Below are 17056 nucleotides of genomic sequence, written 5' to 3' on the forward strand. Positions count from 1 at the left end.
GGACAGGTGAAGAGGAATGAAACGAGCCTATTTTTTTTTATTTTTTTTTGTCAGTGATAAAAGACTTGGGGTGTATTCCGTGACTGGACGAGCAGGTGTGAGCGGCAGAATCATAATTACAATCGCTGCTGTGTCATGGATGTCTAGCAACTACTGTGTGGTGCATGGTCAACTTCACTTCATAATGAATAGAACCATGGTTCTAGATGGATAATCTCACTTTTATCCCACCGCATAGATGTTACCAGGCAAATCACGCACTACTTTTTTTTTTTTCGTTTCGTTGTTGTTGTTCTCCACATAGTTGCAGTTGGGATGATTCAGAACACAAGAATTCCTTTGTGTAAAGGTAAAGAGACTTGTACTGCTCTTTTCCCCCACCATGAGGTCACTCTGTACTTGTCAGACCGATGTTATTCAGAATCTTTTTTTTTCTTCTTTTTTTGTGATAATGTTAATATAAGGGTTAGTTTTTTTAAAACTAAAAAAATCATAAATTTTACAATTTTGTGTTAAAAACTTGAACAGCTACTTTGATTTGATAAAGTTCCAGATGAAATATCAGAATCATATGTATATGTACGACGAAAGATGAACAAACACCAACATACCGTTCTTTGTTAGGTAGCTGCGGATGTAAATAAAGAATTTTATATTGAAAAATAAGCCTTATAATAATGATAAAGTAGCAGATTTTCCAAGAAGTTCAACTATCTATGTATCTATAACACGAAAGTTACGCTAATTGTAACAATTAAATGGACGATTAGATAACAGCATCCCCTTACCTTGGTTGTTTGTTTTTAATACCATACAACCAGGCCAAAAACAATTAGCATCAAATGTTAGGAATGAGGAATAAAACTTGGATAACGGCTATGGTGTTGTAACGGTTAAATCTTCCAAGAAGAAAAGTATATTCGCAGAAGTATATAGGGTCTGCACATCTATAATAGCAGAAGACAACAGAGCTGAAACATTTCCCCAAGGATGTTGTACAGGAGGATCTTTTCACTCATTATGGAAATGATAGAAAAACTGGGTTTCTTTTTTTTATTTGAAATACATGAAGAATGAGGAGTGATGGAAACTATTAGTAAGGTTGTGAGAGGAAAGAGGAAGAAGACGAGGAGGAGTCTTAAGATAATGATAGTTTATGAGGATTAACCGTTATTCACAAGTCTCAGGTGTGAAATGAAACTAAAAGATTAGGATTATATATGGCTGATCATAACGTCCCGCACTTAAGACTATCATTCACCACAAGCGAGTAGTTGTGGAAAGATAATTATATCCAAGGGAATATCATAAGGAAATTGAATTTAATGAAAACAGGTTATTAAAACAGACCATTGATGATGATAACTAGAACTTGTGTACTGAAGTTGGCATTCCAGCCCTAAAAATAGTCACGTAACGAAAACGTCGGTAAAACCTAAGTTAGGACAAGAAACACTATACTTTTACGATAAAGAAAACTGGAAATTTCTCCTCCAGTTTCGGTTAAGTATTTGTTTGTTTGTTTTTAATTATGCACAAAGCTACACAAGGGCTATCTGTGCTCTGCCCACCACGGGTATCGAAACCCGGTTTCTAGCGTTGTAAGTCCGCAGACATACCGCTGTGCCACTGGGGGGCTCGGTTAAGTAAACGAATAAATTCTTTGTGATGGGCTATGATACATAGTTCAAATGCTTAGCTTTCGCGTGCTTTTAGTTTCTTCTTAATTATATAGGTATTTGTTTCGTGCAATTACATAATTTAGACTCAGATTTAATCGAATCGCAACAAAGCGAGCTTTGTTCAGTTACAACAGATACACTATGACGGGCATCTATCGGTTAAACAGAGAAACTATGGAAAACATATAAATTACGTAGCCAATGCATCAGTAGCTAATTTGGGCCAAAGTAAAAGGCAAAATCTGTCTTGGCACTAGTGCCGACATTCCTATTATGTAAAGTCCCTTTCCTTCCCAAGTGTCTTGAGTGTATGGACGGCATCCAACCATACTTCACATAATATCAGTAGAAAGTTCCTGATTTCGAAACCAAGTAAAATGTGACAAATTATATTTTAAGACAGTATGTTTACTTTTCTTTTTACCTCATTTTCAGCTTCTTAGGGTTCTCAGTTTTTTTCACAGACTATCTTATATTCGCTGAAAAAGTGTATAAAAAGGCCTCAATAAAAATTAAAATAAATAGAAACCCGAGATGTAAAATGCTTTTTAGTAAAAGAAAAACTAAATTGTATTGCTGAGCTAGCACATTTTTCATAGTTTTTATTTTTGTCTTTGTTATATGGTGGAAAATAAAGTATTCTTTCATTTGACTTTACTTATTGATTATAAGTATCGTTTTATTATAAGTTACAGCTTTTACAGTAAGGGAAATTATTTTAAAACAGTTACGACGTTTCGATGTTGATAAAACCTTCTTCACTGTTAAAACTTGTTCACTTGAGAACGATCGCAACAGTAATCGAAACGTCGTACGTGTTTTAAACAATATTCTTCCTTACTGTAAAAGCTGTAACTTATGAGAAAATATTTTCATTCATGGGGAAACTTTGAGATTAAAGTTACTCATTTTTACTTGAAAAATATGATAAAGATATATAGTAAAAACATACTGTTTCATAAGATTGGTTCACGTGTAATTATTTGGTTATGAAATTTAGAAACCAACGTGTTTTTATTTTTTATTATTAGTAAGAATTATTGGGTCGTGAAGTTTTGACCGAGGACACACTCACTGGATTATCAGATCTTTTGTTGTTTGCTATAATACACAGACAAGTAACTTCCCAGTGGAAGTTTAACTTTTCATTAGGGCACTCGATTTGCAATCCATGGTTCGCGGGTTCGAATACCGTCACTGAACATGATCGCCTTTTCAGCTTTGGGATCGTTATAATGTGACAATCAATCCTATTATTCGTTGGTAAAAGAGTAGTCAAATAGTTGGCGGTGGGTGGTGTTGACTAGCTGCCTTCTCTCTAATCTAATACTTCAAAATTAGGGACGGCTAGCACAGATAGACCTCGTGTAGCTTTGCGCGAAAATTCCAAACAAACCAAAACCACACATTTTACAATAATAAAAGTTGGAAGACTGTTACAATCTGATTACCACAGGCATGTAAGTAAAAATATTATGCGTGATTGGTAGAAAAATTTCAACGAAATAAATTAGTTTTAAGTACTAAAAATGCTTCAGTGAGCAAATAATATAAATATTTTTTACGTTTCTCTGGATGAAATTTGTTTGCTGTCTACACCCATTTTATATACTGTTTTAGTAAGGTATCTGTTAAGTGAATGAAATACTATATAAATAGATAGAAAAACTTTTAATATGCCACCTTGTCACAACGTAAATTTAATGCTTGTAGTATACTCCCAGGAGTCATATGTTCTAAAAGGCCTAGCTGTTGGCTGGCTTTCTTCCTTATGATCAGTAGTTAAAAATTAGGGACTGCTATATCAGAACCTATGTAATATTTGACCTGGCATAAGATGCTGTTCGGGTTTGAAAATTCAAATTTTTTGTTCTAAAAGGCAAAGTACTTATTTTCTAGTACTTTTTAGGACCTTAAAAAAGTCTATAAGTGACCTATCACCATCTGTCTATGAATTAGAACAAAAAAATAAAAAAAGGCAAATCGATATTTTGTAGTGAGTTTTATTAAGTTTTTCCTTAATAGTATGTTAGTAATTTATAGATCAATTTCAAGAAATTAAGCTAAAATTTTAGGTTTGCATATTCCACGAATAAAATTTAGTTCACACAGGTTTCTCAGTTATTTCTAATTCTTGTAGAAATGTAATTGGACGTATAATTCATAGATTAGTGAAATCAAAAATTATAAAGCATTTTGGTTGTCCATCCGACATTTAAAAAACTATTTTAGAAACTATTATACAAAAAGGCAGATTTCGTGTAACGCTCCTATAGCCTGCAAAAAATTAATGGCGAAATTATAAGCTCATATATATTTGGCTCACGACGAATTCTCGACCAGTCAAAATTTCAATGCCTCCTCAAATATAATTGTCGCTAGAGGATTATGTTATATCCCTTTTGGTTGGAATTATATTCGCAAAGTGTGGTTACTAACAATTGAAGAGATACAACGACAAAGCAATTCGAAGATAGAAGCCTTTGTTGTTTTTCATGGAAGCAGAAAAAACTCGCACAGCATAGCGTTTAGAATAGTTTCGAAACCACACCTTAAACCAATCTGGAACAACTTCCTCATCTGTAAATTGAATGGTTGGTGTGGTGTGGTTAAAAAAGAGAACCTTCTGACCCAGAAAAACATTACGATGAAGCTGGGTACGTTATCCGGTATCATTAATAAAATAATAAACAAGAGCTTGAAGGTGAATCAAGGTTACATAAATTTTCAAAATTGGCCAAAATACTGTATACAAACTAATTGAAATGGATTCTATTCACACTGAAATGCCTCTTATTTTTTATTTTTCGTTGAAGTTAGATTCCTTTATTATGGTCTGTCATTTAGCTATAGAACAGAAAACAAACTTAACACTCTTTGGATAGGTCGCATCTAGAGCTTTATTAATTATAGGTTGTTTCTTGACGAGAGTAAGACTTGCCCAGTTCTCAAGACTTAATCACGGTCTTATTTAAATTCCTCTCTGTTTTATAGGGTAAACCTGTGTATCTGAGATTCAAACTACCATTTTGATTGCGATAAACATGCTGGTGTGTGCCTGGAAAACTTGTAAAACCTGTCTCCATTTTTCACTCTCGAGGTTCTCTAACTCCCTTAAGTTTGTGTCTGTAATATGAATGATAAGTCAGCTTATGCGTATGCATTAGTTTGTTATTTTTCTTGCAGGATATCTAGGTTTACTATACTCTAAATCATGTGTTCGTAACCCTAGCTTGTCATGCACGAGAAAAATTATGCAATTTGTAGAACGCATGACAAACATAGTTAATAGTTTGTAGTTAAAATGCAGAAATGTTAAACGTACTTGCAAGCCAAATCCTTCTGACAGGAAGTTTGAGAATAAGTTATTACACAGTTAAAAAAAAGTTTTACGATGTAAAATTAAATATGTAATTTGAAAGCTCTTTTTTTTGTTATAATAATGTCGACGCTGGTTCCTTTTCTGTTCACAATATTTGAGTTTATAGTTTTTTAATCGTATATTGGTATGAATATTTTAAAATACTCAAGCCCCACACTGGCACAGTGGTATCTCTGCGGACTTACAACGCCTTGAAACCGGGTTTCAATATCCGTGGTTGGCAATGCACAGATAGCCCATTGTATAGCTTTTGTGCTTGACTTCAAACAAACAAACTACTCAAGTCCCCCACTGGCACAGGGGTATGTCTGCGGACTTACAACGCCTTGAAACCGGGTTTCAATATCCGTGGTTGGCAATGCACAGATAGCCCATTGTATAGCTTTTGTGCTTGACTTCAAACAAACAAACTACTCAAGTCCCCCAGTGGGACAGCGGTAAGTCTTCGGATTTACGACGCTAAAATCAAGGGTTCGATTCCTCTCGGTGGACACAACAGATAGCCCGATATGGCTTTGCCATGAGAACAACACACACACACACACACACACACACACTACTCAAATGTGGCTCCATCTCTTGACTTTCGCAACAATCAAATCATGTGTTCTTCAACAACTTGTGATAGGCACTTATAGGGAGATGTTTACGCTTGTTTTTCAACAATAATACCTTTCTGTCATTACCAAGTTTACAAAAGTTCTATTAAAAACATTAGCATAGTGATATTTTTATTTCTCTATATTATTTTTTCTTGTAGAATCGCAAACGTAATATATATTTTTAGGTTTTTGGATGGTTTTGTAGGCCACATGTGAAGAGCGAAATATAAAAGTGGCCGTTACATAGCGGAAACCACCTGGATACAGTGGAACATTTTCTAGTTCCTTGTGTAGTATATTTCCTGTCGTTATTAGTTTACTATTACACCATGTTTACCTTCACTCGCAGGTATAGAACGATGATATTTCTCAAGGGTAGCAACTGTAGTGATGTGACTTTCAATCGCAGTTTATAGGATTCGAAGTAAATAAATCGGAATGTTTTTAAGGAAATGCTTCTATTTTGACCACACTTTTTTAACATATGAAAAATACATCAATATCGTAAGTCCTAAAAACTGCCGCATTTATTTATTTTATTTCAAAATGTATGTTCATGAATACTAGATGGCAGCACCATTCAAGAAAAAAGCGATCTGTTCGAACCAGTCTTATAAGTTTTAACTGGTCCTCTCAGTACAATGAAAGACGCTAACGTTAAAGTCTACAAGTACGGTTTAGTTTGTCGTTGTCCGGCCCTACAGTGAAGGTAACGATATAAGTAAATTAGTATTTAAAAACGTTTAATAAATAGAAATAATACTGCTGTCTTAATTTTAAAATGCCCGTGACCTCAAAAGATTTTCGTGAGGGAATCGGAAAGAACAGGGAAAACGTGTCTCGTTTATCTTGGTCAAATATTCCTGTGGTAGTCAGGTAAAGTCATTGTTCTGCACGACCTTGTTTGCCACGGACCGTTAAGTAATTTGTTAAATTTTACGTCTGTATATTTGGTATTTTTATATTAGAAAAGTAATTATGTCTAAAAGATATTAGTTGTTTAGACGTGATAATAGTAATTTAGATAATCCTAACAGTTTATAGTTTCAGTTAATTGGTGTGACTTAATTAAGCCTTAAACTTAAGTTAAAGGCCACTTGTTTAGGACAGTTGAAACTAATTTTGTGAAGTGTAAGATAATAAGTTAAAATATTTGTATATATGTTTGTCAGCATGCATTCTTAAAACAAAACGTAATACTGGACTAAACCTTTTACCTAATGGTAATGTCTAAGATTTGTAAATACTACTACTAGGTCTAGGAAATGTGTACTATGATTATTAGTATTAAAAAATATGATGAAGAGTGTTGTTAGTGTATGTGAAAAGTAATATTATAGTATGTTCAGTACTGTGGTAATCACATGTACGTATATATATATATTTATATCTAAGACTAATACTACAAGTAATATAATACAAACAAACGTTGAGATAATTCAACGACTTTCAGGACAGGCGGGGTGGCAATAGCTATTTTAAAAAGTTACCTCTATTATAAACTAAGCTAAAAGAAGAATTTTGACAAAATATTTACACTTGCTTTAAGTTTGTCCTCTTATTACAGAAGGGTGTGGTAAAACTACAGGCAAGTACTTGAAGTAGTTCGGGTTATAAAATCAAAACCAATCTGTATAAATAACTTGGTTTCTTCTTTGAGATAAACTTGATAACAGTAAATCAGATTAAACCAGTTTTCCAAACTTTTGTCATCCAAGCCCTCCTCCCCCCTTTAATGAATATTTTATTGCGCACCCCACCTCTTTTTGTAATGATTGAAAGAGTGAGTTAAGTGACGAGATATAATACATGGATACACATTAAAATTGCTGTGTGTTGTACTAATTACTTGTTATTTTCATTAATAAAAATATTAAAACATTTAATTTCACATTATTGCACTATTGACTCTACCCTAATTGCTCGCCCTTCCCCCCTCAAGATATCATTTGCGCCCCCTAGTGGCATGCCCAATTATTTGGGAAACGCTGGTTTAAACAACTTAAAACAATGTACGTAGATATTAGTTTCTGTTTTGTTATTTTTCTTCATATAATGGCAGAGTGTTGCTTTCAGAACCCTAATTTCGCTGGTCATGTACTACATTGGAGGAAAGGGGGAGCTAGCTAGAAAATCCTGAATACGGTTTCAACTTTCTGCGAGGCTGTATCTTTAGTGTTGATCGTCACAGCCAAAAAGACCTTAATCTGTTATATTATGAATGAATTCCACTCTACACACCCCACATTTTCTTAGTGGTTAATATTACTTTTAACTTGTAACTATTACTACTGTTCCTAATTTTTAACGTGTTCGACCCAAAGTCAAAATTGAACCAATATTAAGAATATAAACAGTGCATAGTTTACTTACTAGGCAGATTCTTTACGTGCATATAGTAATATAGAAAGTATAGTAAGTATTGCCATCTAGGACGAATATTATGTCGTTTTAAGAGCCCTTTAGTTAAAAGTTAAGTTGGTATTTATCATAACTGGCGGAATAGAATTATTTTCCACCAATTATATTTAATAAAGCCATGAACAGACTTTCGTTTGTTATTGTTGATTAAGGTAAGCTATAAAACCACATTCTTTTCGGAAATGAAGCCGTATCTGTGTATAGAAAGTACTGGTTATTCATTGCCGGATTAAGAAATTCACATTTACTATGTGGCTTAGTTGTATATGCCTCATCCCATTACTTCATCAGTTAGTCTGAAAATTTTTAACGCTAAAAATTGGGTTTCGATACTCATGGTGGGCATAGCCCAGATAGCTCATTCCTTGGCTTTGTGCTAAACAACAAGCAACTAAGTAATTATTTATTCCGACTGTACTTTTCAGGTTTTTAAAGCGAGTTAATGAACTAGCATGTCTTTTGAAGATTTTATACACTGCAAAAAATTAATGTTGAAAGTAATGATAAGAAACTGTTATAATCAATATTAACCTGATAAAGTATTAACGTATACATCGAATCGCCAGCTACTTGATTCGATAAAATGCCACAACAGAAATACGTATTCCGGGTCTTATTATTAAATGGCGTATATTTTTCCCAAAAAATTTATTTGCGCGTCAGTTTAACTTAAAGATGGAATGAACTTAAAAAAGGGCAAAGGTTATCGAGTGACACGATGAAGCGAGGGTTAGAGATAGATATTTTTGGTTAAAAACAAATTTACTCAGGACTTGTTAGGGAAGGACTAGTTATTATGTTTGTTGTTAGAAATAGACCAAAAGTGGTGAAGGCAAAGCTTGAACTCGTTAAAAAAGTTGATTGTTTGTTTTTGAACTTCGTGCGAAACAACTCAAGGGCTATCTGTGCTATCCGTTCCTAATTTAGTCGTGATAAACTACAGGGAACGTAGCTAGTCAACACCATCCACCGCCAACTCTTGGGCTACTCCTTTACCAATGAATAGTGGGATTGACCGTTACATTATAAAACATCCACGGCTAAAATGGGCGAGCATGTTCAGTGATGGAGATTCGAATCCGCGACCCGCAGATTTGGAGTCGAGTGTCCTAACCACCAGATCGAAAAAAAAAAGTTTGATTTAACCAGAAAAAGCTATATATGCACGAACTTATAAACTCTGTTTGTCGGGGTTGCTCCACAATTTTGAAATATGGAACAACTGAGAAGCACACAGAACTGTCAAATGACTAACAGAGTTTCGCAAAGTTACTGTCAAATGACTAACAGAATTTTGCAAACTTACTGTCAAATGACTAAGACTTTTGCAAACTTACTTTCAAGTGACTAATAGAATTTTGCTAATTTACTGTCAAATGCATAAAATGATTAAAATTCAAAGGATATAAGAATTCACCAGAAAGCTTCTAATTTTCAAAAAATCCTGAAAAGCATGCCAGGACTCCTACCGCCCTGAAATACTGCTCACCTTCGGTGTCCACCATTGAACTCAAGATATTTCAAGCTTCCTCCCCCCTTTGCATGTTCTTCTTACCACTGTTAAGATAGATAGGGCTCTAGGGGTCAGTGCTTGGGACTTTACTTTTTATTATTTACATTAATGATACGAGTAGGGGGCATAATTAGTAAATTAGTTTACCGCACTGTGGACCTCAGGTTCCCTAGTTCGTGCCTCTTTACCGAAAAAAAAAATCGCTCTCTGCACTTTGAGATCGTGGGTGCATTGTAAGAATTGCGGTCAAGTCCCACTATTCGGTCTGAGAAGAACTGGCGGAGGGTGGTGCTAACTTCTTGGATTTCTTGTTGTTTAACGCTTCAAGAATTATGGACGGTTAGCGCAGATACCACTCGAGTAGCTTTGCACGCAATTCAAAAGCAACAAACGAACAAAACTAGTAATTTAGTAAAGTTTGCAGACGACATTAAACTCTCCAGTATTTATAGCTGTATTGAGAATGACCTGGAACTAATTGGTAAGGTGGATAAATATCTGGCAAATTGTCTTTAATCGTAGTAAGTGCAGGATAATGTATTTGAGTTATACTTTAATATAGATGGAAACCCATTCAACAGCGTGACCGAAGAAAATAATCTTGGCATATTGGTTGTTAAGTCACTCAAGTTACTGAAGCGTTGCTCTGCTGTTAGTAGTAAAGTTGTAAAATACTTTATGGGTGTATTTATAGACACATTGATCACAAATGAAACGATATTTATCTGAATACAAATAATTAGTTAGTTCTCAATTCGAATACTGTCTACAGTTTTGGTCTTTCCTTGTCTAAGTAAATATATCGATATTGGAAAGGGTTCAGAGAAAGGCAGCTATAGCATGAATCTGGGGATGGATAGGTTATCTTGTAGGGATATATTAAAATCTCTTAACTTCTTTTCTCTCGGAAAAATGAACGGTGATCTGTTAAAGCTTAAAAGATTATCCAAAGGATGGATGGATTGGTTAAAGGCCTCTGATTTATTTGTCATATTTGGAAGACAAGAGGCCACAAGTTTAGGATTTGGAAAAGACAGTTTTATTTTTCTAATAGGGTGTTTGGCTCATGGAAAGAGTTGACTTTGGTAGTATTGTACGTCGGCACTTTACAAGAGTTTAATCGACAACTTGCTGAATAAACATAGAGAGGGATTATGATTTTACTTTTCCTCAAAAGTGGGTGTGCGGGGGACAGCCATGAAGGACCAGGTGGGCTCTTGTTGTCCATCTGTTATGTTAATATCAACTTACTAAAGAGACTTAGTTCGCAAATATCTTTATAGACACTTGTTTTATAATTGTGGGCGAGAGAACGGCTAATGATAGATAGAACCGTGAAGAACCAACGGTTGCAAATTGTATATTATTAAGTAGGGATCGACAAGGTTTCCAAATAATTCAGACATCGAAAAACCACATTATCTAATTCCTAAGCGAAAAAACTGACGATTCAAAGTATTGGTTACGATATATTATGCACATATATACTAATAATACACTTAAAAGGTGGCTGACATTTCCGGTATAACAATTCAAAAAATTTCTAAAACAGCAACTTTTTCGTCTACTACCTACCTACCTGATCAGGTCAGCGGGGCTAGCCCGGAAACGGCTCGGACTATCGCTACGAAATTTCTCCAGCTTGCTTGACTAGACTGTGGGTATCCGTTTTTGATACCCCGATAAGTATATACAGATTTTTTATAAATGGTAAACATATCATGCGTGTACTTAAGTATCTTTTAAATCCAATTCAAACCAACAGATGGCGATACATATCGATGGCTAGACATGCGACAGTTTCTAAAGGTAAAGTATATACTTTATACGGGTATAACATAAAAAGTAAACAAACAAGAGTATTAAAACTATGAATTTTAAAATGAAGTAGGGATCCTGCCACAAAAGTGATAAAACAAGAATTAAAACCACAATTACATATTAATATAATTTAATCCCAACTTTGGCAGCTTTATACACTTATCTGTAGGATAAAGTAAAGATTACATTTTATAGATTTTTTATTGTGATTTTAATTCTTGTAAAAGTTATAACTACCAGGAATATAGTTATACTGAAAGTTTATAGATGTTGTGTCCATTCCATGGACATATAAAAACTGAACAAATAAATAGGAAAAATAATTAAAATTTTAAAGCAAAGTAGGGATCGTTGGTTATTGGTTATTCGTAGAATTGCTAAAAGTATCCAAAACAAAACAATTGCTGCAAGAAAAAGTACACAAATAAGGGAAGTGATACTAATTGGATATATTTTAAAACGATTTTCAATCCATACTTTGGTTAGCAAATTTAGACTGCTTCATATACCTATACAGATCACAATAGTTTGTCCTCACTTTGAATACTGTCTACAGTTTTGGTCTTTCCTTGTCTAAGAAAATATATCGACTTATTGGAAAGGGTTCAGAGAAAGGCAGCTGTAGTATTAATCTGGGGACGGAAGAGTTATTTTGTATGGTTAGATTAAAATTTCTTAACTTCTACTTCTTTCCTCTAGAGAAAATGAGAGGTGATCTGCTGAAGCTTAAAAAATTATCTGAAGATTGAACATCGTTTTAAAATCTATCTAACTAGTATCACTTGTCTGTATACTTTTTACTGCAGCATTTATTTTGTTTTGAACACTTCTTGTAACAATTCTACGAATAACCAACGATCCCTACTTTCCGCTAAAATTTTAATTTTTTTCCTATTTATTATAAAATAACTTAAATGGTTTTAACTGAAAACACGCCAGAACTTTTGTACTATTTAGAGCCAGTTCTATCAGAAAAATAATAGATTGTGAAAAATAGACGGAAAACATACTCCAATAACATAAAAACAATTAGCATTTTCGAGAATTCAACCATGTTTATCAGGATATAAACCTGTTATTATTTTTGAGAGTTGTAATTTAAACCAGTTTTTAAGACTTCATACGACTACATGTAGAAATCGTGGCCATCGTCGTAACAGTTGTGAGCAAAAAGTAAAATAAAAATTTACTCCTTTCCTTTTGGGAGAAAATGCTAGGCAGTGGCTAATTTTAAACACGAGCAAGCTTTCTAATCAGCTTTTTATATGCGATAAAGATTGGCACGTATTAAATTAAATATTTGTTCTTCGTGTTGCATGTTTAAATTGTTCCACAAATTTGTGTGTGTGTGGGTGGGGGGGGAGTATATAATATGTACACGCACGTATGTCGCTAGATGGTGCAACAACTAAACAATTCAAGATAGAATACCTCACACGTTTTGACACTTCAAATTATTCCTTTTGAATTTTTCACGGGGGTTACATTTTGAATAGATATAGTTAATTATTCATCAGAGAGCGTTTATATAGCCATCAAGTTACGGTGAAGATTCGAATTATTTCAAGAAATGTACAAGACTTAATTTTTAATACTTGATTATAAAAGCTAATGTTTTCTGAAACTATGACTTTTATTATATACCCCCCCCCCCCTTCAGTAGATCGTTTAGCAGATGTTTCTCTAGGCGCTAGGTTCGCATGTAAAGCAGAACGTTCTATGTGGTGGGAACGAAACGACAGAAGTGATATTTCAGTAGCGTGAGTTGAATAAGAAGATACTATTGAAACGTGACTTGTAAGGTTCAGTAGATAATTTTTCAATCTGTCCTCCAATACTTACAGAAGTAATGTATCGGTTGTTTCTTGTGACAGTAAATACAAGTCTGTACATTTTTAAATATGAAACATAATAAATCAATAAATGTAGAAATTTAGTAACCAATGCTTTGTTGAAAAGTCAGTATAGCGAAGCAATTCTCAATATTAATACAAACCATAACGAAAACACTTCAGGTTTTAATCTCCTCTCCCACCATCGCTAGAAAACTCAAAAACAGTCCAATTGTAAATAATTTAATAGCTTTCAAAGATATCTGTTGTTTTATGTTTGTGTACTACTGAATGAAATAGATTAAAATTTGGATGGCGTTTTAGCAAAATTGCCCTTTGAAGGCAGTTGGAGGAATACTGAAACGTCAGCCAGAACTAATCATTTTCAGGCTGATTACTATTTCAGAAGTACATATATCACTGATAAGTAAGTTATTGCAACTTTTAGATTTGTGTGCTAGTTTTAAATCTTGTAATGGGAAGAGTTAAGTGATAAGTAATCTGAAGACAATCTTCCAAATAAAGATTATGTAGTTGTACAATTCTGTAACAGTGAAGAACACAACAAATTCATGGACGTCATTGATTTAAGTTCCATTTTAATACCAAACATAATAAGTGCCGATCATTAAATTGTAGCGTATCGTCTTGTTCACTGGTGTTCTTATGTAATGAAACTAGTTACAGTACTGTCATTTAATCTTGTATTACAGAAACGGGAGAAAGAACAAAAATAAATCAACACTAGATGGCAGTCGTGATTTATCGAATATCCCAAGAGAAACGACACGTCCTCCAAGGACTGTCCGGGACACTCGCCAAGTTCATCCACAGGAACCAGAAAAAATTAATGTGATAGGAAAAGACTGTACAATTGTGGTGACAAATTACGGTGATCACTGGGAAACGTTGAGTAAAGATTGCAAAGAGTCAAAAGAACCTGATATTTGGCAACTTAACAGTCAGCAGTTTGTTTTCGATGAAATTCGAAAGGATTCTTTAGAAGATTTTAGAGATACCCCAATACCAAGTATAGAAGGTTGTCGGGATATCGACTGTCCCGTGGAATACAACTCAAAAGGGTCTACGGTAGAAGATCAAAAATATGGTTACTTTGTAAAAGGCGAGAGTTCTAAGTATTTTCAGACTAACGTCACGTTTGACGAGAGTAGTACTAGTAGTGAAAACTGCAAGGGTAGCACCGGTAGTGAAGAACGTGATGGTCATTCTGAGCCCTCGTCAAGCTGTATTGAAGGTGAAAACGTTGTGGAACAGAACTTGAATGGAAGTTCCATCGTCTCCAAGAAAAACATTGAAAAACATCTTAATGGTTTCTGTGGTTACGTAAATACTAAAGAATGTGATAGCGGTTATTGGTCCAAGAAAAATGGAGAATGTTTTGAGACAGTCCACTTTGCTGAAGGTTTGCCAGAATCACAAGCTGAAGTTTCAAAGTTCGAAGTAGAGAGAGAAAAGACAGACTCCATAAAGGTAAGAATTTCAGTTTTAAATATAAAGAATATTAGGAATATATTACTTAATTTCTGTAGTGCATATTGGTGTATAGAAGACATATTAATACTAGAAATAAACGACCTTATAACACCAAAATGTTGTTTTTATTTAATTAAACATTTTGGTGTTATAAGGTCGTCTATTTCTAGTATTAATATTAGGAATATATTGTTCATAGAATTTTATCAACACAATTGTCTGTAGTAATGAGTCTAGAAAAGCAAACTACCAGTCACCGTATACAGAAGTTTTAATGGAAGCTAAGAATAACTGCAAGTCTTTCATTTTATCTTAAACCGGCAGAGACCCACAAAACATTTGTGATCAAATAAATATCTTTATTGCAACAGTACTTCTTTAAATACGTTATTTCTTGAATAATACAAAATATTTCTAATAGCAGACGCCGAAATCTAAGTCCACTTGTCGTAGGCCTAAAATAATACAAAATATTTCTAATAGCAGACGCCGAAATCTATAAGTCCACTTGTCGGAGGCCTAACATTAGTTAAGCTTTTATTAAATATGACCTGTATTCGATAAAGAGATAAATTAACCCTATAACTCATGTACGAGGGCTAAACTTTACCGTACTTGTTACTATCAGTAAATAAACTTATAATGCTATTCTACGACCTGGTGCTAGACCTTTTAAAAAACTTTGATAAACATTTAATGCCTTCTTGTACAAAATGTCTACTAAAGTATATTTACATTCGTTGAAATGAAGTGCGCGTGCATGCGTATTTAAATAGTAAGGTGCGCGCGCATTTTCAGGACAGACAAAAACTAAGTATTATTTTAATAGAAGATATTATTATTAACATCCCGCGAGCTTCCACTTAAGGTAAAAACAAAACGCAGTTCGAGACACTAGAAATACATCTGGCCAGGCAGCTAAAATCAAATTAGGAGTGTTACAAGTAATTATAGTGGGTGTTATCGCTAGTAAAAATGCTCTAAGAAAGCACAGAAGACAGAAAATGTATCCAGTGATTCATACTTAAACTACTTGTAGTATTTATAATTTGTGTTAACAGCGAAATGAACCCTTTAGCTACAGCTTCATATTATATTATCACTACTGGAGCTTATTTTTGTGAACAATATTAATGTGAAAAGGTAATGGTGTAAGATCATTTTAAACCTTTACAATGTACAATTGTAAGCCTATGATATGAAAATTCGGGAAGTTGAAGAAGTGCTACTTGTCTTGGATGCTAAAGATGTAAAATTAAAATCATAGTCTATATTCACGTTAAAGCTTGTACAGCTGCGTGTTCTTAAAATCATTTTGTGGCTGTAAAACTGATGTTAAGTGCAGGAAGAGAAAAAGATTTGGATGATAAGTTTTTGTACGGTACGGAAAATATCTGAAATGGCTGAAGTAGTAATTTACAGCACATGTTTGATAGCTGGCGCCATCTGTGAAATATAAAGGAAATTAACTGATTCACACAAAATTAATACTAATGTCTTCAGATGATTTTTGTATTTTATTTAAATCTAGCCCGTTTTCTTTGTTCCTATGAAAGCAATTAATTTCTCATTTCTGTATTCAAAATCGCCCCCCCCCTCCCTCACACACCACATGAGCGTATAAATAAATCACGTCACACTGCGGAAGCCAACATGTTTGCACGTGGAGAAGCTGTTAGTAGGGCGTGAAGCTCTTACTTCTTCAGATGTATTTATGACGTGTATCCTTTTGGATTTAGTTATTACTTTAAACTTAACTGGATATATATATATATATATATATATTTCATGAAAGTATCCAGGATAACTGGCAGTCACTACTCCACAAATATGGACAGGGTAGGAATCTGTTATTATTATTATTACAGGTAAATTGAACGACTCATGGAAGCTAATATTCTATGAATACAATTAAATTGGTAAAATCGTATTTTTTGTTTTATTTCTCTATAAGATCATCAAAACTAAGGGTCGATATGTTCTACAGAAGAACTGAATTCACTATTTCTTAGTGGTAGTCATTTTTTGCAGGTGTATGTGTAGAATGTATTTACTGGAAGTGTAGTAAGGATTTAGTATCCCGTGGAAACCGAATAAGAGTTTATATTCCATGGGAGTATAATGAGTGGAAGCTACTGGAAGTGTAGTAAGGATTTAATATCCCGTGGAAACAGAATAAGAGTTTATATTCCATGGGAGTATAATGAGTGGAAGCTACTGGAAGTGTAGTAAGGATTTAATATCCCGTGGAAACAGAATAAGAGACTATATTCCATGGGAGTATAATGAGTGGAAGCTACTGGAAGTGT

General features: G+C 34.0%; 1 protein-coding gene across 1 annotated transcript in view; it reads left to right on the top strand.

The window, feature by feature from the left end:
* The window catches only part of LOC111087715, a 56415-nt gene that overhangs the window by 12644 nt on the left and 26715 nt on the right, over nucleotides 1-17056 (top strand). Inside the window, exon 2 of the mRNA XM_022395329.1 lies at nucleotides 13967-14744. Coding sequence (XP_022251037.1) covers nucleotides 13967-14744 — 778 coding nt within the window. The remainder of the gene's footprint in view (nucleotides 1-13966; nucleotides 14745-17056) is intronic.

This window comes from Limulus polyphemus, unplaced genomic scaffold, assembly GCF_000517525.1.
Source record: "Limulus polyphemus unplaced genomic scaffold, Limulus_polyphemus-2.1.2 Scaffold75, whole genome shotgun sequence".
Lineage (NCBI taxonomy): Eukaryota > Metazoa > Arthropoda > Merostomata > Xiphosura > Limulidae > Limulus > Limulus polyphemus.